Here is a 24,655-nt window from a genome sequence, read left to right as displayed (position 1 = left end):
TTACCACATAGAGAAACATGTTTACAAGGTTTTAGGTAGATAAAGCAATTTTTCATGTTTCATTACATTTCTTAACATGATGCCTGGACACTTTCCTCAAGGTTCACGAAGCTTTCTGTGTGGTGAGTTCTTAGAAGTGAGTTACTCTGGGTGGAGATTGCCTGGGTTCCAGTCCTGGTCCCGTTACCAGCTGGTAACAGGTGCTTCAGCCGCCTGGACCTTGGTTCCCTGGTCCGTAGATGAAGGTGATAATAATCATGTCATCCTCGTGAGGTTATTGGAGGTTTAAATTAAGTTAACGTGAAACATTTATATTGTAGCTATTAGCTACCTATGGCAATTTAAATGAAATTAAATAAAGTAAAAAATTTAGTTCCTCAGTTGCACTGGCCACGTTTCAAGTGCTCAGGGTCCACGTGTGGCTGGTGCCTTCTGTGTTGGACAGGGCAGGTTAGAGAACATTCCTGCCCTGAAGAAATTCCGTCAGATAACCCTGACCTCAGTGTTTGCCAGCACAGACCTAGAAAGGTGTCGTCTAAACGGTATCATCAGGGGTTCCTTCCAGGTGGGAACCAGTTCAGTGAGGAGACATCACCCGGCTGCTTCCCTGCTCCAGGCCGTGTCCTCGGAGCTGGGTGCTCTGCGAGAAGGCAGGCAGCTCCCGGCCCAGCCCGCGCTGCGCTTGCCCGGTGAGAGGCTCAGATGTGAAGTCATCAATCAGGGTATCAAAGTGTCATGGTCAGAAATTTGTCTTTAGACACATGAGAGCTGGAAACAGCAGGTTTGAGAGTGGGTCCCGGAGTCAGCAAGGTCCTGGCTTTACCACTGGCTGCTGTGTGACTTTAGGCAACTTAATTAATCTCTCTGGGCCTCAGGTTTCTCATGGAAAAGGGGGGGAAATAGCAGTCCATCACAGAGTCCTTATAAAGCGTCAGTGTGATAAATTCCTACAAAACAACCCTGCCAGCACGTTGCAGGGTTGACTCGGTGGCAGCCATCAGCTGTCATCTTGCTCACCAGTCAATGTCTGGACTGTGCCTGGCACATACTAAGAGCTCAACAGATATTCATAAAAAAAAGGAAGGAAATTCTGTTTCCTTTTGCTTGAGCAAACAAAAAACAACAAACTCTCTGGCTTATTGTCTCATTTTTCTGGAAACAAAATGAAAGAGACCCTGGGAGTGTGTCATGTACTTGGTGCATTCAGGTTATGTGAGTTACCTTAAAGGTGTTGTTGCCATTACCTCAAAACGTTGAAAAGCAGTGTGAGTAGTGAGAATGACTAGAAAGAGTTGCTAGCTTTATAAAATGCATGTATTATTTTCACAATCTTATATTACGCAGCCGAGAAACCTACAATGCGCTTACTAATTGGTTAACAGATGCCAGAACGCTAGCGAGTCAGAACATTGTGATCATCCTCTGTGGAAACAAGAAGGACCTGGATGCAGATCGCGAAGTTACGTTCATAGAAGCCTCCAGATTTGCTCAAGAAAATGGCAAGTGACCTTTTATCTCTTACTGTTTTTCAAATGGCAAATTTGGGGGGTAACAACATTTCTTTGAGTTTAAAACATCTATTGGAGTTTCAAGGTTATATTTAGGAAATGTAGAATTTGAGATTGTTTTTACTATAAATTTAGACTTATTTAGTGTATTTTCAGTATATTGCATTCTGCCTACAAAAGTTACTATGATGATAAAAGCAAATCTATTAACATTCATATGACTTTTTAGTATTAGATCTTTGAATATTAGAGATCTTGGGTTAAAGTGAAATTTATTTATTTATATATATGCGGGGGGGGCAATGGACACACACACACACACACACACACACACACACACACACACACACGTGTGTCTCTCTCTGTTGCCCGGGCTGCAGTGGCGTAATCATAGCTCACTACAACCTCAAACTCCTGGGCTCAAGCAATCTTTCTGCCTCAGCCTCCTGAGTAGCTGGGACTACAGGCATGCGCCACCACACCTGGCTAGTTTTTTGTTTCTATTTTTAGTTGTTCAGCTTAATTTCTTTCTATTTTTAGTAGAGACGGGGTCTCACTCTTGCTCAGGCTGGTTTTGAACTCCTGAGCTCAAGCAATCCTCCCACCTCGGCCTCCCAGAGTGCTAGGATTACAGGTGTGAGCCACTGTGCCTGGCCAAAATTCAGACATTTTAAATAACTTTAAGTTTTAGAACCAATCAAGAACTACAATATCCTAATATCGGTGTTTGATGGGATTCTAGGACTACTGTATTACATTCTTGGAAACTGACTAGTTTCTTGCTAAGAAAATAAACATGAGAGAAACACATAAGCCAGAATCATGACAGTTTTCAAAGATCTGTTTAGAAATACAGAAGCTAAGAATGTTAAAAGCACAAAAGGAATTTTCATGTGACTGAAATGTCCACATCTTTACAAGTGAGGACACAAGAGGCTGGAGAGGTCGTGGTTTGCCTGGAGAGCAGCGAAACAGGCCTGTCTGAGGACTGGCAGTCCCTCTGCTGGGTAAAAGGAGCGCTCATTCCTATAGGCCTTTCCACGGGCAGAGTGACAAATTGTGATACAGTCCCCTAGAAAGTACAAAGACGTGTAGATTGTACTTGTGGTAACATACAGATTGTTTGAAGAAGGAAATTGCTGCTTTTGGCAGAGCCGTGCGGCCGGTGCCTTCTCCCGCTGGGCAGTCGTGCTGGCTGCAGAAGCCTCGTTGCTCCTTCCGTCTCTCCAGTGGATTAAGTGCTAACACAAGATGGCAGCTGCTTTTCAGAAAAAGTTAGAATGCTTCTAACATTTTAAAAAACATAACTGACACATATTGATTTTGTATTTACAGAATTACATAGTTTTATGTCATATTTTGTCTGCTGTTCTAAGAATGCTAAATGGGCTCCTAGTAAGTGAAAATTATGATTCATCTTCTAAATGTGGTGTTGTATTTTGTTTGATATCAATTTCAGAGCTGATGTTTTTGGAGACAAGTACGCTGATGAGAGAATGTGGAAGAGGCTTTTGTACAGTGTGCAAGAAAAATACTTAACAAAATTGAATAAGGTAAAAGCCTTTCCATTAATAAACTTTTCATCTGCGTGTTTTTACTCTCTAGCTCAGTAATATCACCTTTTAATATTTTCAGGAGCAATTTGGTCAAAGAATATTCTCTCTGCACCTGCCAACCTAAAACCGCCACTTACGGGTTTGCAGGTCACATCCCGTGGCTGCGGTGAAAGCCGCCCTCTGGCCAGGATGGTTTCCACAGCGATGAAAGGGACGGGAGACCAGCTCGACGGGGGGGGGGGGGGGGGGGGGGGGGGGGGGGGGCAGTCAAGGTTTCAGCCAGTGTTTGCTCCTAGAGCCACAGTCTCCCTGGGCTCCTTCGCTTAAAGGAGGAGGAACAGGCCTTTGTCCACTCTCTGTCAGCAACATGCCGGTTCTGTTGGGCCTGGGCCACATGTAACGGCATGATGAGCGCATCCTGGAATGTTGGCAGTTGCAGATGGGGCGTCATGGAGCTGTGCAGTCAGGAGTCATTTTATTTCTGAAGCTAACTGAGCATGCCTCGATTGTAACATGCCTCGTTGTTATATTTGTTGCTTTGGTAAAAATAACTTGAAATAACTCTAATGTGGGCAACTGATGAAATACTATGTAGTTGTCCCTTACTAGAGTTTTTATTTAAATATTACCGAACATATTTGGGTATTCACTTTTTAATCATTCAAATATCTGAGTGCCTATTCTTTGCCAAGTGCTAGGATACAAAAATTAATCACAATTCTTGCCCTCAAGAAACCATCTTTCAAGGGAGACAATCAAAAGATAATGATAATCCTGTGAGGCTGATGCAACGATTGAGAGATGCACAGGTCCCTGGCATAACAGAGAAGCGGGGCCTGCCCCACCCCGTGTCTTGGGGGGCCTCCAGGAGGAGGTGATGGCTGAGCTCAAACTTTCAAAGTATAAGTAAGAGTGAGCCAGCAAGGGAGTGAGGGGGAGGGAGTGGCAGGAGAGAAGGTTGAAGAAAGGCAGGAGCCAGCCAGTGGCCCTAATCGAGGATCTGGAACTTTTTCCTGTAGGTTACGGATTCTCAGTGCTGGCTGGGTGCTAGAGTCGCTGGGATGCATGGGAAACTGTAATCCCAGGCCCCACCTCTAGGGACGCCAACTTCACTGGGCTGAAGTGTGGTTTAAGCATCAGGCTTTTTACATGTTCTCTCCTGTGATTCTAATGCTCGGCCAAGACTGAGAATCACTTCAGTGGCGGGGTGGGGTCAGCTGGTGAGTGACGTGGTCAGGTTGTGACTTGACATCAGTCATGTAGCAGGTGGTTATGTTGAGGACAGATTGAAGGGAGGATAAGGCTAGGGGCCAGGATATCAGTTAAGGCATTTTTGAGTAATGCGAGTAAAAAATGACTGATTAAAGCTCAACAGGGGCCGGGCGTGGTGGCTCATGCCTGTAATCCCAGCACTCTGGGAGGCCAAGGCGGGAGGATCATTTGAGCTCAGGAGTTCGAGACCGGCCTGAGGAAGAGCGAGACCCCGTCTCTACTAAAAAAAAAAAAAAAATAGAAATTAGCTGAACAACTAAAAATATAGAGAAAAAAAGATTAGCAGGGCATGATGGCGCATGCCTGTAGTCCCAGGAGTTTGAGGTCGCTGTGAGCTAGGCTGAGGTCACGGCACTCTAGCCCGGGCAACAGAGCGAGACTCTGCCTCAAAAAAAAAAAAAAAAAAATATCAGGAGGCGTCCCTGCCGTCTTCATTGCGGCCCAGCCTGCTGGCAGGGTCTCCACAGAAGAAACGTAACTAGACAAAAGAAAGTTCATGTCAAGAAGGCACAGCAACTAGGCACACGATGCCCCAGATATAAACCTACCTTTGCAGACATTTCAGAAAAACTGCTGCACATTCAGCAAACATGTTGCAGGATCCATTGAAGAGCTGCCTGGGGCCGTGGGGTGACCCAGGGTTATGGGTCCCTGTGTGCTGTGTGTCCTGCCTGCACCTGACAGGGCGTCTGGGGGGGTCTCTTCCTCCTTAGCTCCTCACTTGTCAGTGCACTTTGCACTGCCCTGTGACCTCTGTCTCTCTCTCTGTCTTTGTCTCTCTCTGTCTGTCACCCCCATGGCCAAGGCAGCCGAGCTGTGCCCAAAGCAGAGGAGGGGGTGTCCTGCCTCCTTTGCGAAGGGAGGCCACATGCCATTGGACCCCCCCTTGTGCTTCCCATCAGGCCCCACGGGGTGCTCAGGGGTCTCACCCCTCCTGCCTTCATCTTTGGTTCTTCCTCTCCCCAGTGGGCCCAGTGAGCTGCAGGAGGATGCAGGGACTGCAGGGCTGTCACAGGCACTGACGGAGCAGGGTTTCCCTCCTGGTGGTGCTGACCTGTCTGACTGCCGAGAGCCGATCAGAAGCGCCGCCTCCCTGTCTGCCGAGCCTGAGGTCCAGTCTGTTCTGGATGGAGCAGGTGAGTCCTCCCGTGATGAAGCTGGTCAGTCTCACTGGCATCCCAGGTGGCCTCACTGTGCTCAGTCCTCTGCCTGGGCTGAGCAATGTCCCTGCAGGCTGACTCAGGAGACCCTGTTGGTTCCCGTCAGGTGCTTGGGCAGAGTTTCCTGCACAGAGGGGAGGTGGGTCTGAGAGCTTTGCCGTCTTCCCAGCACCTGGCCGTGTCTCTGCCAGCCTGGCCCCCACTGCCCTGTGCAGGCCGCAGATGCACAGGCAGGTCCCAGCCCCTGCAGCATGTGCACAGCAGGGTCTGCCCGAGTCTCCCCTGTGAGTGGCATCTCATGTCCCCTGCATGTCCTGGGCGGGGCCTCCACTCTGCAGGTGGAGCTGCAGCTCCATGAGACCCATTGGCAATCAACCAGGGGCTCCAAGGTCCTTGTCTCTCCCGCCCTGTCCCCAGGGTCTCTGCTCTCACCTTGGCTGTCCTGGGGCCCTTGGAAAGCTCCAGGCTCAGTCGCACAACCACCCCGCCAGGCCTGGGCTCCCGTGAGGAGGACGGGAGATGCTCAGACACAGGTCTCAGAAGGGAGCTGAGTGTGGGAGGGGACGGCCCTGCCAGGCATCACTAATCATGGGCCAGGAGAGGCCAGTTCTCCTCTGCAGTGGGGTCACAATCACAGAAGGCCACCTCCTGCGTGGCCTCCCTGCGATAGTGTGAACCGTGTGTGTGTGCAGTGCCCAGCCGGGCCCGGCAGCGGTGGCACAGGCGGTCTGCCCCGCCCACCCTCCCCCTGCAGGGAGAGCCCCGGCAGACACAGCACGAATGTCACCTAAATGACACGTGGATGTTTTAGCAAGGATTTTCTCCACGTAGCCATGCAACACCAGGCACGGAAGTCGGGAGTGTGACGGACGCTGTCCCTCGCCCTGTGCTGGGACAGCATCTCCGTCTCCGCAGCGTGGATTGCGCAGGCTCCGCCCGGAGGGAGGAGGCTCTGGGCAGCAGCAGGAACGTGCCACATGCCCAGCCGTGCTGTAACCGTCCCCTGTGGGACCAGGCTGGGGAGACCTGGCTCTGCAGCCATTCAGGGGAGGGCGGGAAGAGGGTCCACGCAGCTCAGGGCCACCAGCAAGACCAGGCTGCGTGGACAGCCCCTCGGTCTGTGTCTGCAGTGGTGCAAATGGAACGTCCCCGTGGGAGGACAAGACTCCCCGGGGCAAGGGTGGGTTAGGGACACCTGTCTAACAGTCTATGGAGGAGGGTCCGGAATCCGTGAGGGCCACACAGCTGGACACAGGAGAAACCTGACAATGATCACCCTTGACATTCGACACCATAGTGTGGTGACGCCCAGCTCAAATATTTGAATGACCTAAGGGAGCCGAGGGGAGATGAGCTTTGTGACAATCATGAGGCTAAATAAGTAAAAACGTGAAGGAGCCTTCAGGGCGTCAGGAGTTGGCCACATTCCCAGGAAGGTTCCAGACCACCACGACCGTGCAGGGAGGGAAAGGCAGGTGGGGAGGGAGTGAGTTCACCTCCAGGGACAGTAGAGAAGGGACCAGGTGACGTGCTGGGTCCTGGGGGAGATTCCTGCCTCAGTGCCCTTCAGTCCTGCCGAGTGTGCGACGCTCGTCCCTGGGCTTCACAGTTCCTTCCACAGACAGGCGTGTCGGGGGGAGATGTTTCCCCAGGAGCCCAGCAGGAACTCTCACCAGCTCTTAGTGAGTGTCCCACTGGAATGATGGTTCGCGGTGGCAAACTGTGCCTTCAGTCACTATGGGGGCCACCAGGCCGAGGGAGGAGCCTGTGCACAAAGACCTGGATGCTGGAAGGTCCCTGGTGCAGGGCTGGGGGGGACAGCCTGACCCCAGGGGACGATCTGCACAAGGACAATTTGGGGGGAAGTGAGGTTGGGTGAGAATGTTGGGCCACAGTGAGCAGGACCACAAGGTGGGGGGGGGTGACGTGCGTCGTGTCGTGGGCCGTGGAGAGGAAGGTCTTGGAGGCAGAGCAGGACGTGGTGAGAGGACTGTGGGGGCTGAGCCCGGTGAGGGACTGACAGTGTGGAGGTGGCAGCATCAGGGTCCCAGTCGGGAGGACACTGGGGAATCCAGGCGGTGATGATGAGAGTCTGACACAGTGTGAGCTCTCAGGAAGGTGACACAGAACACTTGGGGGTATCTAAGTTTGAGTGTCTTCCCCTTTTGCCAGCAGAACCAGGGAGCCCCTCGGCTTCTTGCCATTTTCTCATGCAGCCACCAGAGGGCAGTGTGGGACTGCTTATGACAATGCCATTGTTCCACTTCAATACTTTTTTTACAGGTTAGCATTCAGAATGACTTCTACTGTCTTAGAGAATTTTTTAAAAAATGTTTACTTGCTATTATGCTTTAAATCATTTGGAAATAATGAAAACTTCGTAGAAGAAACAAATATAAGTTTATCCCACTGACTGGAAGATCTCTTTACACATGTAGACATGTAAAATTATCAATCAATGAGTCAAGGTGGATCTTAACCAAACAAAATATTAAAAATTAACTGAATATGGATAAAATAATTAAATTTAAGAACTAAAACTAAAGGTCTTAGAAGAAAATGTAGGGGGAAATCTTTATGACCTTGGATTTGACAGTTTCGTAAACATGTCACCAAAAGCTTTAGCAGTAAAAGAAGAAAGAAAAAAACAGATAAATGGGGCGCCAACAAAATTAAAAACTTTCCTGTCTCAAAAGACACTCACAAGAGATTGTAAAGACAGCTCATGGGATAGCAGAAAATACTGGCAAATGATAAACCTATTAAGGATTTTATACCCAGAAAATATAATGAACTCTTATAATTCAAGTACAGAAACACAAACATCCAACTAAAATGGGCAAAGGAATTATATAGACATTTCTCCAAACAAGATACATGAATTGCAAAGAAGCACATGGTAGATGGTCAACAGCATTAGATATAAGGGAAACGTGGAAGAACCCAACAATGAGACCCCAGTCCACACCACTAGGACGGCTATAATTAAACAGCATCAATAGTTGCGTGAGTGCTTGATTGAGGTCAAAGCCTGGATGAATCCTCTGTGACGTGGGGCTTTGCCTCTGGGCTCTTGGCTCTGCACATATTTCATCTTCATTGGAATCATTACTTTTCTCTTTCTTCTCACACTCATTGCTTCTTCCTCTTCCTCCTCACGACAGCACCTTCCCTTAATGGCTTGGGACATGCTTCCCACCCAAATTGGTCTCACACTGACCATGGCATGGTTCCCACTGTCTCCCGTGGGGGCTGCCCTCGTGGTCTCAGGCTCCTCGGGGTCCTCTGTGCTGAGCTGACTTCTGCCAGTCCCGACTGCTTTCACCTCACCTGGATGGTTTAAGGGAAAGTCCAGGACTGCAGAGAACCAGAACCAATCTCTGCCCGGGCTATCTCCAAGGGGGAGAAAATCAGAGGGATGTTTCTAAAACAATGACCCACCTGAGAGCTGAGGTTCCCCAGCAATTAAATCAGAGGGAGAAACCTAAAGGAGAATGGAGGAGCTAAAAGCCAGGCTGGGGAAGTGGGGTTCCCACTTGTGTCCCCTACCAGGTGGGACACCTTATGTGGAAAAGGGGACAGTTCCCAAAGGAAGGCCACCATGGACATGGGACGTGGTCTGCTCTAGCTGAGTTGTTCCTGTGGCTATCAGAGTTCTGGGGACCTTTTCCCAGGATGTGCATTTAATGGTGGCCTTTTTTCTTACGTGAGAATCTCTAGGGATATTTCTCTGAAATAGATTCCTGGGCCTTATCTCCAGAGATGTTTTAACAAGTGTCCCAGTGACTCACATGCATGTTCTTTAGCTCTGTGTCTAGTAAAGTCCGGGATGCCTTTCAGATTCATGTTATTCTATTTAACCATCCCAAACCCTAGTGGTGACTGCTGCCCTATTTTCCACATGAGGATTATAGCCTCAAAGAGGGTAGAGAAATTCTCCTTTGAAGCATCCCTGGCCTGCGAGAAGCTGCATTTGAATCTCAGATCTGCTGAGCCGACGCTGTGCTGTTGTTGCTTCCGCACTGACCCAGGATGGAATTTGGCTGGGACGGTGGTTGGGATGAGAGGTCTTTGGTAAAAGTGAATGACTCTTAGTGACGGGGAATGATTCACTTGATTAGTACTGACTGTTTACTGTAGCAGGTGCTTGTGGGGACACTGGAGACCTGTCATCACCTGGGCGGACAGAGTCCCTGGTCTGCTGAAGATCATCTTCCTACTGAAGAGATTATAGATAATCACCTAATATACTTCTTTTGTGATTCTGTTACATATAATTTATCCTTTGTGTTTCTTTGTCACCTGAGACCAGTCATTGATTGAAAACTGAGTATAAATAATAGAACTGGATCAGGCATAGTGGATCCAGCCTGTAATTTCAGCACTTTGGGAGGTCTAGGAGACAGATCACTTGAGGCCAAGAGTTCAAGACCAGCCTGGGCAACATAATACCACAGCATTTCTACAAATAATATTAACAATAATAATAATAAATGAGCTCTGGGTACTGGTGGGCACCTGTTGTCATAGCTACTCAGGAAGCTGATGCAGGAGGATCCCTTGAGCCCAGGAGTCTGGGGCTGCTGTGAGCTGTGTTCATGGCCCTGCACGCCAGCCTGGACGACACAGCAAGACCCTCTTCTTAAAGAACAAAATATAGGGCTAAGAACTATAGAACTGTGATAAAAGATATGTCCCAGGATGGAGACATCTGAGATGTTTTAACAGTGGAAATAGCCATGTTGGATCCCAAATCCCAGAAACAGAGATGTGAGTTCCTGGTGGTAGAGCTCGGTGCTTTGGACAGGGAAGCTGAGGCCCAGGCTTGTGAGGTGGCCCTGCTGCCAGCAAGGGGTGAGGGAGCTGGGGAGAATCTCTTAGTCCTTCTGGGCCTCAGTTTCCCCATCAGGAAGTGAAGGTTCCAACTGCACCTCTCCCAGGGACCTTCCTGCCGGGTTTGCTCTGAGTCTCTGTGGGCAGAGCTGTGGTAAAGGTGCCCTGTGACCCGCAGTGGAGACCTGACCTTGGTCCTTACTGTGACTATCTCCTGCAGGGCCCTGAGCTGAGGCCACACCCTGAGAACTCAGAACTGAGGGAGCAGATGGAGGAAGGGGAGCCGGCAGGTTGGGGGATGAGAATGACCGAAACAAGGACACGGGAACGGTGGTGCAGGTGGACACTCACGGGGTGAGAATGAGGACAAATTGGGTTTAGAGATCAGGAGTCACTGAGAGACGCCTGTCATCACCCAAACCCTCCAGGGCCAGCCTGAACAGAGCAGTGGGGATGGGAGAGGAGCTCAGGGCACTGGGGTCCTAGGCACCTGGCCAAGGACACCCACAGGCTGGACTCAGAGCTGGTTCACACTGAGGGAAGCACCAACCCCAAGAGGAGGAAGAAGTGACCGTGAGACCCTGCCCAGCTCCAGCAGCCTCGTCCTTGGGGCTGCCCTGGCAGTGGACGCCCTCCAGGTCAGGGTGGGCTGAGCAGGAGAAGGGTGGACATGCTGCTCTAGGCCAGTGACCCGGGGACAGGGGACCCTTGCACATGAAGTAGTGACACTTGGCTATTCTCTGTGCCTTTCAGTTGAGAAAGGTCTGGTGGCAGCCCAGGGAACGGGCGGAGAGGTCACAGACACGTCATCCCCATGACGCAGTGAACAGGAAGGGAATTCCTGAGAGCAGTCCCGGTGTCACCAGACCCCCACAGGGGACTGTCCCTGAGTTCTGATACTGTAGGGCAGGGGTCTCTCTACAGAAGGAGACGTGCAGCTCCCTGGCAGGAAGGAGGGTGTCTCTCACAGAACACTCAGGGAAGGAGTGTAGACGGGGTGCTGGAGTCAGAAACCACTTTTATTCAGTCACTGACGACCACTGCGGGGAGCCCCCTGGTGCCGGGCCTGAGTGGGAACCGTGAACACGGAGTTGGTGAAACCGTGTCCCAGCATCCACGGAGCTCTCAGACCGGTAGGCCGTGCATCGTGGCAAGTGTGGTCACGGTGAGGGAGGGTCCCATGGGGTGTGGGGGTGACCTCAGTGGCTGTCCTGGTCCCCCTTCTGTTTGTTTCCAGCAGCTGGTGGGCCCTGGGTGACAACACTCCTGACCTCCCGGGACACCACCAGCATCTGCCTCCAGGTCGTGTCAAGGTCAACAGAGCCAAGGTCTCCAGGGGGAGCTGCTGACTCCGTCATGGCCACCTGGAGACACCATGAGGCCAGTTTAGTGGGACCCTTAAGTCCATGTCTGCCAGAAAGGTGACGCTGGTCCCTGTTCTTGTGGGTAATTACATGTTTCCATACCTTCCTAATCTCCCATCGCATCAAAATTAATTAAACGATGACTCTATTTTTAGAATTTCAGTAGCTCATAATTTACTCTCAGATCTCGCAGTAAAGAACGAGTGTGGAGGGAATAAAGCTGTTTCCGTGTTTGCAGGGAACACGCAGGGACTGGGGCTGGACTGGCTTTCTGCATTCACAGGCTCGGGGAACATCGTGACTCTTGTGCTCAGAGACACAGAAATGTCCCACACCCTTGTTTCACTGTCTGTCCACCCTGTCCCTGTGTGAAAAATCCGACATCTGTGCTCACCTAGGGACGCTGAGCTAAGTCAGTTGAGCTCAGCGAGGGCAGTTCCTGATCCCTGTGGGTAGTGTCCTGTGCTCGTCACACTGGGGGGCAGAGGACAGGAGCTCCGGTCCCCACTGAAAGGAGCTGAGAGTTGTCTGCTCTGAATTCAGCCAGGGGTGTGTGTAGGTGGGGAATCAACAGCTCACCCCCTCGCTCCCCTGCTGATGAGGAAGAGGATGATGAGGAGCAGTGACGGCCCTGGGCTTTATGCCCCTCCTCCTGATTCATGCCCACACCATGCGGAGAACATCCTGCAGGGAGTGTCCCAGCTTCTTGTGTCACAGTAGTGTCACACATCCTCAGCATGGGTCCTCTCCATGTGTGTACGTCACAGATCATGTCTAGATTGTAGCAGCAAGAAGAGAAGCAGCGCAGTGACGGACTGGAAATCCTTGCACGATGTCTGGTCAGGCAACGGGTCTCTACAAAGGTCAAGAACCTGCTCAGAAAGTGACGCTTTGGGGAACACACGGATGAGCCGGGTCCAGTGTCCTGTGGTGGGAGATACCTGACTGCATCTCGCAGCACCTGGTGACTTCAGGAGCAAAAACACTCTCCACTTGCCCCAAATGGTGGCCCTGTACACCAGATCAGAAGGTCTTTAATGCAGCAAATAAGCTGGAAAAATGGCTCTGCTTCTATGGGCAAGGAATGACATGGGTCCCCTGGGGATGACACAGCAGGAAGCAGATGGAACTTAGCACAGTGGCCACAATACAGCACATGAACTGGCCGCCTGCTGTGGAGCTGTGAGTGAGCTGCTTAGAGAAACAGAAATATTATCTTTTCAAAAACTGTGTTTGGTTAAAATGGGGACCCATTGGCCACTGGGGCTGAACATACATCTCATAACCAATGTCATTCCACAGTGTAGTGTGGGGGTGTTTTAGGGTGGAGGGAGACACTGTCAAACATGGCCAAGCAGTCCTCCTTCCTTCACTCTGACATGAACGCTCGGGGCCCATGATGACACGAGTTCCTCCCTCAACTCAGGCAGGTCCAGCAGGTGAACTGCAGAGACCTGGGCCACAGGGCGTCTCCCAGGTGTCAGGCTCATCAGACCTGGGTGGGACTGGAAGCCAAGTACGTGAGGAGGTGGCGCAGGGGTCCCTCTCCCCTGCCTGCCTGTCCCTCTCAGCTCAGCCTCACCTGCTGTGTCCCTAAACCACATTGCATGTGGGCACCATGGAGGCTCATCACCCCAGCCAGAGTCATGACCTTGACCTTCCCATGTTCAGTTAGTGGAACACAACCACAGCTCAACCGTTTCAGGTCAACACACAGAGCTACAGAACAAGGTTTCATAAAGGTGCTCTGGATCCTTGTCCTGTGCAGCATGTGAATGAAATGACCAAAAATGTAAAACCTGCCATGAGGTTGACAAGTCTTTTCAATAGAGATGGTCACGTCATGTATTCAAGCACCTGCACATGAACTAGTTTAATCACTGTGACGGCTGGGAAAGGGAACACAAGGGAGTAGAAAGAAATCCATTAGCAGCAAATATGAAGTTTAATGTTCAGTGAGAGGAAGTAACAACCCAAAGCACCCCACACACGGGAGGACATAGGTGGTGGGAGGTCACACGTGACGCAGGTACAAGGAGAGACACAGCCCCCTGTGAGACGACTGAAGCCAACGTAACCCTGGAATGCAGCAGGGACACTCAGACAGGACAGAATTTTGTTCTATACTTTCTAATGGATTTGGAGGGATGGGAGAAGATGCGGAGAAGAAAGTCACGAGAGATTTACATTTTTACATCGCAAAAGTTTGACATTATTTAATTTAGGAAAAGTCCTAAGATCTGTTTTCATGCTAAAGAAATGGTGGGGTGACTACACAACCATGAAGGAAATAAAACTGGTGGGGAAACTGTTCCTGCCTAGATATTTCCATACAGACATGGGAATGGACAAGAGGAAACGTGCTGAGATTTACTGAGAAATGAAGGGGTCTGTGGCATGAGCACGTGTCTACACCACTCTGGAGCATGGCTGCTCAGGGGGTGTCCCCATCAGTGGTGTCCCCTTTAGGCCAGACCACCTGGCTTGTGCATCGGCATGGCCCAGGCACCTGGGGGGCAGGGCTCCTAACATTCCGTGCACCCGCACAGAATTCTGTTATGGCGACTGAAGACCGTTACGTGGCTCGCTGAGCTCCACTGGCTCACTTTTCTTGGGCTCTGAGCTATAGTCAGTGACTTCAGCTCTGAGCTCTGGCGTCCTGAGCCTGATTGAGTACAAAGTGAAGGACTGTTGAGTGCTGTGGGGTGTGGATCATGTTTTTCCGACAGTAAGTGAAGAAGTCCAGTGTTGGTCTCCCTCAGTCCTGATGAAACCTATTGCATTTGATTTGTTGTTCACTCACCGTGTGTTTGGATTTCTTCTCCCCAGTCCCTGGCTGTGCCTCTCCTGCCACAGCGGCCAGCATGGCAGGGTCCCTCTGCTCTCTGTCCAGGCAGAGGGCACAGATGGACATCTGGGAACAAAACAGGGAACTGCGCTCCCAGCTGGTGGAGGCTAAACAGCAGGTTCTGGACCTCAGGGAGAAACTGAACATTTCCGAATCAACTGCTTTCTCCCTGGCCAACCAGCTGCGGAAATACAGTAAGTTCTGTAGGTTCACCATGTTCAGTGACAGATGGTTGTGTGTATTCTCTCTGAGGAAATAAAGTTTCTAGACTTGGTGCTTCTCTTCCCTTTATCAAAATAAATTTCATCCTGCTATATTCCCAAGAAGGGAAAAGGGGGTATTTTAACCCTGTTTTTCTGAGGATGGAGAAACTGAGGCACACAGAGTTTGGCCATGATTCCAGGTGAGGAGTAGGGTGGGGCATGAGGTAAAATGTCAGTTATTTATTTCTGCAGCTTCCAAGGAAGTGCCTGTGATTTGGGCACAAGCTACACCTGTTTTTCTTAGGAGCCTGTGTACTGCACAAAATCCTGCAGTCACATAACGTCACTGTGGTTGTAATTTCTGGGACTGATGAGCTTCCATTCAATTGTGGTGAGGCCCAACAGGAAAGCACTGAGCTGCCCCCTGGGGAAGGTTGGGATGGACACAGCCCCTGCTTCAGAGGAGCTTCCAGAGGAGCGTGCTCCTAATGGCAGTTGTGACAATCCTTAGTGACCCTGTCCAGGGGGCCGACCCTGGTGGGAGAGAAGCTCTGCATCCTGGGACACCAGTTCTACTTTGAGTCCAAGAAAGTGATTTGAAACTTAGCTGGAAGGTAGATGGTGCTTCTGGTTATGTCAGGGACACTTTCCCACCCCTGTGTGTCCCCTGAGCTGGGGAACCTTCAGGGACACAGGACAGCCAGCAGGTGCAGGTGGACCATGATGGCCTGATCTAGCAGATGTTGGCCCACGTGTGAACAAGGGACGAGGAGGACAGCAGCAGCCCCTGTGACAAGCAAAGCAGTGTGTGGGATGGGCCCCCACCCCCACCCCAGTGCGCCTGGCCACTGCCAGCCCTTGTCCTGCCCAGAAAGAGAAGCCTGAGCAACTGAGGGGTCCTGGGAGCAGGGCACGCGCACAGCAGCAGGATTGGAAGGAACCTCGCAACTCTGAGGCTGAGCTTGCATCCTTTTCCTCCAAATTATTTTCCAATAAATCAGAGGATTATTTTTAATCAAAAGGAATTAAAGAGAAGATTAAAAATTGAAGCCTGTTATGGAGGTGAAGAGATGAGTTCTGGGAAAGGACAAACTGTGTTTTATTAACACCTTTCCATCTAATCATAACATAAGCATGTGAAGTACTGTGAAGAGGAAGAAGATGGAAGAAGGCTGAAGACCATGTGTACAGCAGGGACCCTGGGAATGTCTCCGGGCACCAATGCAAGTTGTTTGTCTATGGTGTGCCACAGTTTCCTCCTCTGTTTACATGGTGCTATTGTATCACCTATTAATTGGAGTTGCAATGATACATTCATTAATTCCTGTGTCGCTTTTACAGCAGAGCCTGACAAGAGGAGCCACTGTGAGCTCGCAGGTCTCTCACTTCCAGTGTGACCCGAGCCTCACTAGCGTGTGGGAATTTTCTCTCGGGTCCTCGTGGTCTAACACCTGGCATCTCCCACAGGCGCATCCGGATGCGATTTCCACCTGTGAGAGGCTGGTGCACTCTTTGCATTCCCAGCACGAGGGACCCACAAATCGTGGGGTCCTCGGGGCCTTCCCAGCTGTGCAGGTGTCACTGCCTCGTGCCCAGTTCAGTGATTTCCGTCACAGGCTGCAGCTTGGTCACGAGGCCCGTGATCAGAGTCAGACCTTGGGGGAGAGAACTCTGACTGTCCTAAATCCCAATTCGATTTTTCCCAAATACCTTTATGTGCCTTTCAGCTTCTCCTTCCTCATCTTGCAGTAGGGATTCTCAATGCCATGGAGATGGGAGGGTGAGAATTAAAGGTGTAGAAATCCCCACATAAGACCTGGGACTGCGGACACTTTGGTCCCTTGGAGGGACCCTGCCACCTCCCCTGTGGGCAGTGGCCACAGCTTCCCACTGAGGCCAGCGTGTGTATCTTTCTCAGAGTGTGGCAAGTTCAGGGATGTCCTGGAGTCCGTGCTGGGGGTGAGGCTGGACTTCTGGGAGGAGGAGTGGGCAGAGATGCCGACCCTGGAGGACGAGCTCAGGTAAGGCTGCTGTGTGTGGGGCAGACAGGGGGACGTGTGAGTCTCTGATGTGGGCAGCTCAGCTGGGACATCTAAGAGCCCACCTTGCCAGGGCAATGGCAGGAATGCATGAGGCCGGCATGTTTTTCACAGATATTAATAAAACAAGATGAAAACAAAACTAAGGATGTATTCTGGCCCACAACTGTGACTCAGAGCCAGGTTTTCTCCTTCCAAACAAGAAGTTGTTAGGGTGAAAGTCACGTAACATAAAGGTAACCAAAGGACAGTGACAACTCAGCAGCATTGAGTGTAGTCACACTGCGCATTCAGGTGATGGAAACACTAAAAGCCCCGACTCCACACTGTGTGATATATCCCTGTGACAACACTGCACTTGGACCCGTCACAGACATACAATTAAAACTTTACAGTGTTGTGCAGTCATCGTCCCATTCACTCTGAATCACACTCACCCTGACTGAATGTGGCTTCTGAGACTGTTACCCAAAGAACGTTGTCCCCTTGGCCTGGTTATCCTGTGTCTTTCATGCTTTCAACTGGCCCCAGCTGGAGCTGGCACATTGCTTCCTGTGGCTGCATGTCCAGTCACAGCAGAACGTGCTGGGTGTGTCTTCACGTGGAAAAGGCCTTGGCCACAGTGAGGGACTGAGGGACACCGTTGTGAAGCCCATTCAGGAAGACACCTGGCTCCTCTACAGAAGGAAACAGGAAGGGAGCATCAAGGATCTCACAGGGACACTCTGTGATGCACGGGAGGCTTTCCCTGCACATTCTTCTCTCTCTTTGCCACAAGCAGGTCACCAAATACGTGCTAGAATTGCACTTGGAAGGCTTCCTGGGGACACCTTCACAGAACTGTCTGCTACTGTGCATATACTCTATTGTCAACTGTGCCTTTTCATATTTGCTTTTGTTCCCACCATAGGGAAGCCAACAGGCTCATTGACCAGCAGGCCCGAGAGCTGACCCAATTGAGGCAGGTGTTGCGAGAGGGGAGAGACGGCTCGTTTCTCCTCAAGCAGCACCTGCAGGCCATCCTCCTCCAGGACAATCCTGACAGCTGCCAGGGCCAGGACCTCCGTGAGCACCTGGCGGAGGGGCGCAGGCTGGCAGAGCACCTCAGCCCAGGTGAGTGGCCACAGGCCCTCAGGACTCTGAGCTGCTCCCAGGTGCCAGCTTGCAAGACACTCCACTCACAATGTGGCTCTTCACCCAGCTATCCTGGTTTGCACGTCACATTTATGGCCACGACAGGATCAGGGCTGGCCAGCGGGAGCAGAGGACAGAATACTCAGGGTGGAGGTCCCAATGTCCCCACTCTGTCCTTCCTCCTGATGCACCATGGCCTTGAACTTATCAATTCTTTTTTCATGGGTTTTGCTTTTGTGTGTTGTGTCCAAGGACCCAAATCTAGGTGACCAATCCCAAGGATTTGTTCTGTAAAATTGCATTCAGTCAAAAGGCCACACTCAAGGATCTGGAAAGACACATGTGGCCCCAAGGTTCCCCACTCCTCAGTGGACCTTATACATATGTAATTAGCTTCATACTTAAGAATGTCTTTTTTGAGCTACCTTAAATCGCATTGTGTATTAATTTCAAATTCCAGCTCTTCATTGCTGATATTTAACTCATCAATTGATTGCATATATTAGCTCTGTATCCTGCAACCTTGCTACCAATGGCTTATTCATTCCAGAAGCATTTTGTTGGTGCCCTCATTGCTAATTCTTTGGGATTTTTTAATATAGACATTAGCTTTTATTTCCTTTCTTTGTCTTATTGAAACAATTAGACCTTCCAGTGTGATGCTCAGTAGGAGTACACTTCTGAGGGTTTGGGCACTTCTGTGACTGCAACTGCCTATTGTTTTATTTCTCAAATTTCTGCAGACTCATACTCCAGCAATTGGTCAATTATGCCTTAGGTTTTCTTACCATAGAAACGGTCCACATGTAGAGATATCTGCTGGTGTTTGTAGGGGTAGTGTGGAGCTACTCAATGTCTGACTGGACATTTCTGAATTTCTATGCAGAAAACCACAAAGATCAGGAGGAGGAGAAGGAAGAAGAACCACCAGCCCCCAGGTAGCAATGAGCAAGCACGGCCTGGAGGAGGGTGGGTAAAATATGGGAGGGCCCAGTTGCACTGGTCAAGGTGTCAAAGTAGCCACAAATTTCACAGCAAAGGTGTGTGAAAACTGTTTGTTCTTTGATGACATTCTCACAACCAGTGAAAAATTCCTTCCATTAACAAGGTTGTTCACTGTCTTCAAGGCATTTCCCAGTAACTAGGAGAAAAAGTCAGTCTTAAGGATTTCTACAATCACAGATTCTACCTGTTCTCCCTCCCATGGCTGAACTCAGTATGAGATGCCCATCTGCTTTCTGTGTGGTTGGCCTTCAAATGTTGGAAGTGACTCCATAGCAGGGGATATGAGCAGACTGAAATATTTGCACCATGTCACCGTATTGCTAGACAGGGTCCTAGAAGGCACAAGAGCTCCTGACCTACACTGTCAGGAGCCTGTGCCCACTGTGCTGCTGCGGGAACAGTCAACACGGTCCACGCAGGAGGCTGAGCCACTGCGTGGTTCTCTGTGTGTGCTGTCTGCCAACACGGTACCAAGGGGACAGTGTCCCCTTCCTCACCATCTCCTTACGTGGCCAGTGCACAGAGCACTTGCTCCTCTCTCACTCCTGCCCTCGAGGCTCCCACATTCTTCCTTTATCATAACAGGATAGCTTTCTTTCTCTTCAAAATGAAAGCCCCTTGCACTCTGTGGCCAGTCCTTCATGCCTGTCATCAGCACCGCCTTGGATCTGGTGTCCAGTCCCTCTTGGTTTGGTCCTATTCTTTATCCCACGAGGTTGAGCAGTGTGGAGCAGGAGGAGAAGGTGAATGGAGTCCTGCAGAGCCAGTTGGGTGAAGGCCACCTGACTTCTGCCAGTCACCGTGACCTGTGTGACACCGACCAGCCTCCCTGCACCGGTGCCATCCTGTTTGATGAGCAGGGAGTCTCCAGTGCGCTGGATGCAGCTAGTGAGTGCTCTGTTATAAGGGAACGACTCCACATTGTCCTGTGGGTAGGCTCCATGCCTGCTGGGCTCCATGGCAGGTTCAGGGTGGTGAACACAGGGCTCACAGAGTGGGGAGACTGAAGAAATTGTGACAAACCACAGCCACCACTGACGCATGTGCACACAGGTGTCTGCAGGAGCCCATTCTTTGCAGATGGGATGTCTGTTGTCTCCTGCAATGTCCTTTCTAAATGCTGATCCGAACAGCATACTCTGAGCATTAGTGACTGTCTGACTGGGTGGATATTCTTGCCTATGTCTTTGGAGATAGTGTTGACTCCTCAACTCTAGACCATGGTCTCTCTCTTCTCTATGTTGACCTGTCCTTGATAAATGGCCGTCTATCCACCAGAATACAAACACCTCTTGAATGAGTCTGGAATTATCCCTGAAAACAGGGCAGGGCCCTTGACACCCTCCATATCCTTGAATGAAAAGTATCCTGTTCTCTAAGTAGCAGCAAAGATCTTTCCTATTTGAGAGTATGGAGATTGCACCCATCACCTGATCTCAATGGATCATCCCATCTGTACCCATAGCAACCACAGCAGCTGATGACTAAAGACGGCATCTTGTAGCCACATGTCTAGAGCCACTAGGCAAGCTCTTCCTGTTCACTGGGAAAATATGTTTCATTGTTTGCCCAGACACAGGACAGAGGACAGTGTGACACTAATGGACCAATTCAGGGACAGTCTGCCCAGGGACTCAGAACAGGAAGCCTAGCCACTTCTCAGAAGACATAGCCTGAGGCCTTCTGGAATATTCCCCAGGGAAAACTGATCTCCCACCAGCAGTACTTTCCTCCATGCATTACACAGGCCCCTGGGTTTGTGTTGACCATGAGACAAGTACCTGTGGTGACTGGTCCTGTCTGACTGTATTTGCAGCAACTCGAGGTGACAGCAACACACAGGAAGGACAAGAGCCCATGGAGACCGGGTGAGTGTGACAGTCATGAGCTATGAGCGCCACAGCACCCCCTGGAGATCTCGCTCCAGGGAGCAGCAGAGGGTGCAGCCTAGATCCCCTCACCCGGCCTGCCTGGCAAGATGCGTCTGTCGACCTGGTGGTTCTTACACTGGTTTCCACTTCCCACCAATTTCTCCAGTTTAATAAGCTGGAGTCCTGTGACCCCAGATGAGCTAACCAGTCTCAGGTGTCCCTGCACTCAGGGTGACCACCTCCCTCTCCCATGGGAGGTGACTGGGAGGACAGGCACAGCTTCTCTCTGCAAGGGTGGCCTAAGGTTTTTGGCAGGGATTCCACAGCAGGTAGTATACGGAGACAAGAAAGAAAAAGAAAAATGTCACATCATTTCACAGTACTGAGAGAACAAGGCCTAGAAGGCCCGAGATCTCCTAAAGGCCACGCTGCCTCAGGTGCGTCTATTCCCTGCAGCTGGGCAGGGAGAGCGGGACTCAAACGCACAGCAGCTGCGGCATGTGCTGCGGGTCGCTGCGCTGCATGTCCTGATTGCCCCGTGCAGGGGAGGGCGGTGTCTGTCCTCATCACTGTGCCCTGTGGCCAGTGCACTGAGCGCCTGCCACTACCTCAGACCCCACGGCAGCCGCCCTGAGCCGCAGTCCGAGGAGGGCTGTCTTCCTGTTTCAGGGGTGGCCTCGCCGCCTCTGGGACCTCTGCCTGTGTCCCCTGATCAGGACCAGCCGGGGATGCCGCGGTGCCCGATCTCTCTCAGCTTAACCTACTCTCCTGTGCACCCCTAGGCTCAGCAGGGAGGAGGAGGAGGCGAATCCCACCCAGCAGACCTCACTGCATGAGCAGCGTGTCACCCTCTCCAGTGGCCAGGACCTCTCTGCGTCCCGCCGCCCTTCCCACTGCCCTGCTGCCCGATGCAGGAGACGACTGCGCCTGCCCGGGTCCAGCTGGTGAGTGTGTCTGGTATAAAGTAGATGAGTCCCAGTGTCCTCCCAGGGAGCCTCCACGTTCTCTGTGCCCCGCACCTGTCACCAGGTAGAGAGATGCCAGCAGACTCTGGAAACACACTGATGTGGATGAAGGTGGCCATCTGAGCGTTAGGCACAGACATCAGGGGTGTCAGGCAGCCAGGTGACTCCCAAATCCCAGGCCAAACACTTACCCAGGGGACACAACGACAAGGTCACAGTGGGCACCACAGAGCTAGGCAGAGTGGGGAGACTGCAGAAACTGTCACCGACTCTCAGCCACCGCTGATGGCCATGCACGGCAGGGGTCTGCACGAGCCCGTTCTTTCATGTTGGGACTTGGGACCTGTCCTGCAGGGTCTGATACTTGTTACAAAAGCACCAGTGACTGTCCCAGTAGGTTGGTGTCTTGCCTGTGTCTGTGCAAATGGTACCGTAGTTCCTGGATTCCAGGCACAATCTCTCTGTCCACTCTAATTCAACTGCTCCTTGCCCAGGGTGTGTCGGAATACCAGAGGAAATACACCTGTCATGGCCACATGTGGAGTTGTCCTTGATATCAAGAGAGACGGGACACATAGCTGGAGAAATCCGGAAAAAACCCGTGCAAGTGTCCTGTGACCTTGAGACCGAAATATAACTTTTCCCAGTAAGTTCAGAGCTCACCATGACAACGATCCGCCATGTTGGGGGCATTTTACAAGATGGATCAATACGTGGTCCCTCCCTACTTCGTCAACGTCTGCAGACGAGATGGGCACAGCTCTCTAAGGGTGTCCGAGGTCACACGGGTCATCTGTCTCCAGGCACAGATGGGCCCAGCGTGTGTCACAGTGGGAATGGCACTATTTAATGTCTGGACATTTCTCAATTTGTTTGCAGAGAACTATGAAGAGGAGGAAGACGAAGAAGATCTAGAATCACTGGCCTCCAGGTGACAATGAATTATCAGGGGCTAGAAGCAAGAGTACGACATGCCAGGGCAGGGTGGTGTCTAAGGACAGAATGTGAGGCCAAAGTCACCAAGATTTCACGCTCAAGGCAAACCCAGCCCACTGGTTGTACTGATGCCTTCACTGCCCCGGAGCTGGCAGAGCCTTGCAGCAAGGGTGTCACCTCCCCCATGGTCCATCTCCTTCGTGGCCCTAGTAGCGTGAGTCTGACCAAGGGAACTGACCAGTCTCAGGGCGTCTTGCCCTTGGATAGATCACGTGGTCTACTGCGTGAGGCTGAGACCAGCAGGGTGTGCCTGTCTGCTGTCCACACTGTGGCCTTGGGTCATTGACAGGAATGTCCTCGCAAACAGTCTCCCCATGGCACAAGTTTGGAACAGCAGACCTAGAACACACAAGATCTCAGAGAGTCTATAGGGCCTCAGGCCCCGTGTTCCCTGCACTGCTGCATGTGAAATTCACCGTCATCTGTCCCCAGGGTTGACCCAAGGTTATGGGTCCCTGTGTGCTGTGGGTCCTGCCTGCACCTGACAGGGCATCTGGGGTCTCTTCCTCCTTAGCTCCTCATCTTGTCAGTGCACTTTGCACTGCCATGTGGTCTCTGTCTCTTTCTCTCTTTCTCTCTGTCTCTCTGTCTCTGTTTCTCGCCCCCATGGCCAAGGCAGCCGAGCTGTGCCCAAGGCCGAGGAGGGGGTGTCCTGCCTCCTTTGCGAAGGGAGGCCACACGCCATTGAACCCCCCCTTGTACTTCCCGTCAGGCCCCGCGGGGTGCTCAGGGGTCTCACCCCTCCTGCCTTCATCTTTGGTTCTTCCTCTCCCCAGTGTGCCCAGTGAGCTGCAGGAGGACGCAGGGACCGCAGGGCTGTCACAGGCACTGACGGAGCAGGGTTTCCCTCCTGGTGGTGCTGACCTGTCTGACTGCCGAGAGCCGATCAGAAGTGCCACCTCCCTGTCTGCCGAGCCTGAGGCCGAGTCTGTTCTGGATGGAGCGGGTGAGTCCTCCCATGAGAAAGCTGGTCAGTCTCACTGGCGTCCCAGGTGGCCTCGCTCTGCTCAGTCCTCTGCCTGGGCTGAGTGATGTCCCTGCAGGCTGACCCTGGAGACATCGTTGGTTCCTGTCGGGTGCTTGGGCAGAATTTTCTGAACAGAGGGGAGGTGGGTCTGGGAGCTTTGCCATCTGCCCAGTGCCTGGAAGTGTCTCCACCAGCCTGGGCACCTGGGATCTTTGCTTCCCCAGGCTCACACCTGACTGGTGACATCTCCTTCATATACTCAATGTGTTGCCAGAGTCACTGGGTGGTCTCACTGACCCGCAGGGACATCAGAAATGGGTGTTCTGGGAGGACGTAGCAGAGAGAGCACTAGGATTGTTCCCACTGAAGCCTCTTCTCCTTTCAGCCCCCACGCAGGAGGCCTGTCCCCAAGGGCCTTGGAGTGGAGACTTGAGCCCCTGCGTGTCACAGGTGCAAGCTGCAAACACACAGCTGCAGCCAAGCGCCCTGGTGACTGACTGTCTGCAGCTCCAGCTGGACCAGCAGTGGGGTCGTGGCTGTGGCTTTGCCACATGGAGCCTCCCCTGTGACCCCTGGATCCTCGCAGCCAGCGCTGACTCTGGGCACCAGTGGCTGCTCCTCCCAGGTGGGCAGGACAGGGGAGCAGGAGGCTCTGATGTTGGGGTTGCTGTCACCGTGCAGGGGTGGAGAGGACTTTGGGGCCCAATTGTTCAATGAAAGCTGTGACCATGTCATGTCTAGTCCTTATATCTTTCGGTGATTTATCACTTACATAGTGATTTCACATGGATTTTTTTTAACAGTGTTGATCCTGGGCCCACAGGTCAATTTCCTCACATATCCAGGTTTTATTCCGTTTCTTTAATCTTCTTTTTGAAGCAAAGCACAACCTTTTTTTAGAAACTGTCCAAATCAGTCTCCCCTGTGACTGCCC

The 24,655-nt window shown here is 51.5% G+C and overlaps 1 protein-coding gene and 1 long non-coding RNA gene across 11 annotated transcripts in view; both read left to right on the top strand.

Annotated features, from left to right (window-relative positions):
- LOC123627706 overlaps positions 1-1,497 on the top strand; it is a 39,464-nt gene extending 37,967 nt beyond the window's left edge. For both annotated transcript variants that reach the window (XR_006731446.1, XR_006731444.1), the window contains one exon: positions 1,345-1,497. This is a non-coding gene — a long non-coding RNA (uncharacterized LOC123627706). The remainder of the gene's footprint in view (positions 1-1,344) is intronic.
- A 1,473-nt stretch (positions 1,498-2,970) lies between these two features.
- Positions 2,971-23,561, top strand: LOC123627703 (putative neuroblastoma breakpoint family member 5). 9 transcript variants are annotated; one of them, XM_045537385.1, is made up of 10 exons: positions 14,531-14,735; positions 16,663-16,765; positions 17,694-17,896; positions 18,804-18,855; positions 19,638-19,810; positions 20,739-20,790; positions 21,576-21,737; positions 22,253-22,404; positions 22,638-22,689; positions 23,531-23,561. In XM_045537385.1, the coding sequence occupies exons 1-8, from the start codon at positions 14,558-14,560 to the stop codon at positions 22,374-22,376; spliced, it is 1,047 nt and encodes a 348-aa protein (XP_045393341.1). In that variant the 5' UTR covers positions 14,531-14,557; the 3' UTR covers positions 22,377-22,404; positions 22,638-22,689; positions 23,531-23,561. The 9 variants fall into 9 exon arrangements, 2 of the variants coding, with proteins under 2 accessions (XP_045393341.1, XP_045393342.1); XM_045537386.1 differs by lacking the exon at positions 22,253-22,404; XR_006731436.1 differs by lacking the exons at positions 14,531-14,735; positions 16,663-16,765; positions 17,694-17,896; ... (5 more) ...; positions 22,638-22,689; positions 23,531-23,561 and adding exons at positions 2,971-3,061; positions 5,303-5,472; positions 10,550-11,462; positions 11,567-12,351.
- The last annotated feature ends 1,094 nt before the right edge of the window (positions 23,562-24,655 follow it).

Source organism: Lemur catta, chromosome 26, assembly GCF_020740605.2.
Source record: "Lemur catta isolate mLemCat1 chromosome 26, mLemCat1.pri, whole genome shotgun sequence".
Taxonomy (NCBI): Eukaryota; Metazoa; Chordata; class Mammalia; order Primates; family Lemuridae; genus Lemur; species Lemur catta.
This window is presented reverse-complemented; position numbering and strand designations above follow the sequence as displayed.

Bases quoted from the DNA above. Each gene is read 5' to 3' on its own strand.
- LOC123627703 (XM_045537385.1), top strand. From the start codon at position 14,558: ATGGCAGGGTCCCTCTGCTCTCTGTCCAGGCAGAGGGCACAGATGGAC. The intron at 17,897-18,803 runs GTGAGTGGCCAC...ATTTCTATGCAG, and splicing joins GGCAGAGCACCTCAGCCCAG to AAAACCACAAAGATCAGGAG. The intron at 21,738-22,252 runs GTGAGTGTGTCT...CTCCTTGCCCAG, and splicing joins CGCCTGCCCGGGTCCAGCTG to GGTGTGTCGGAATACCAGAG.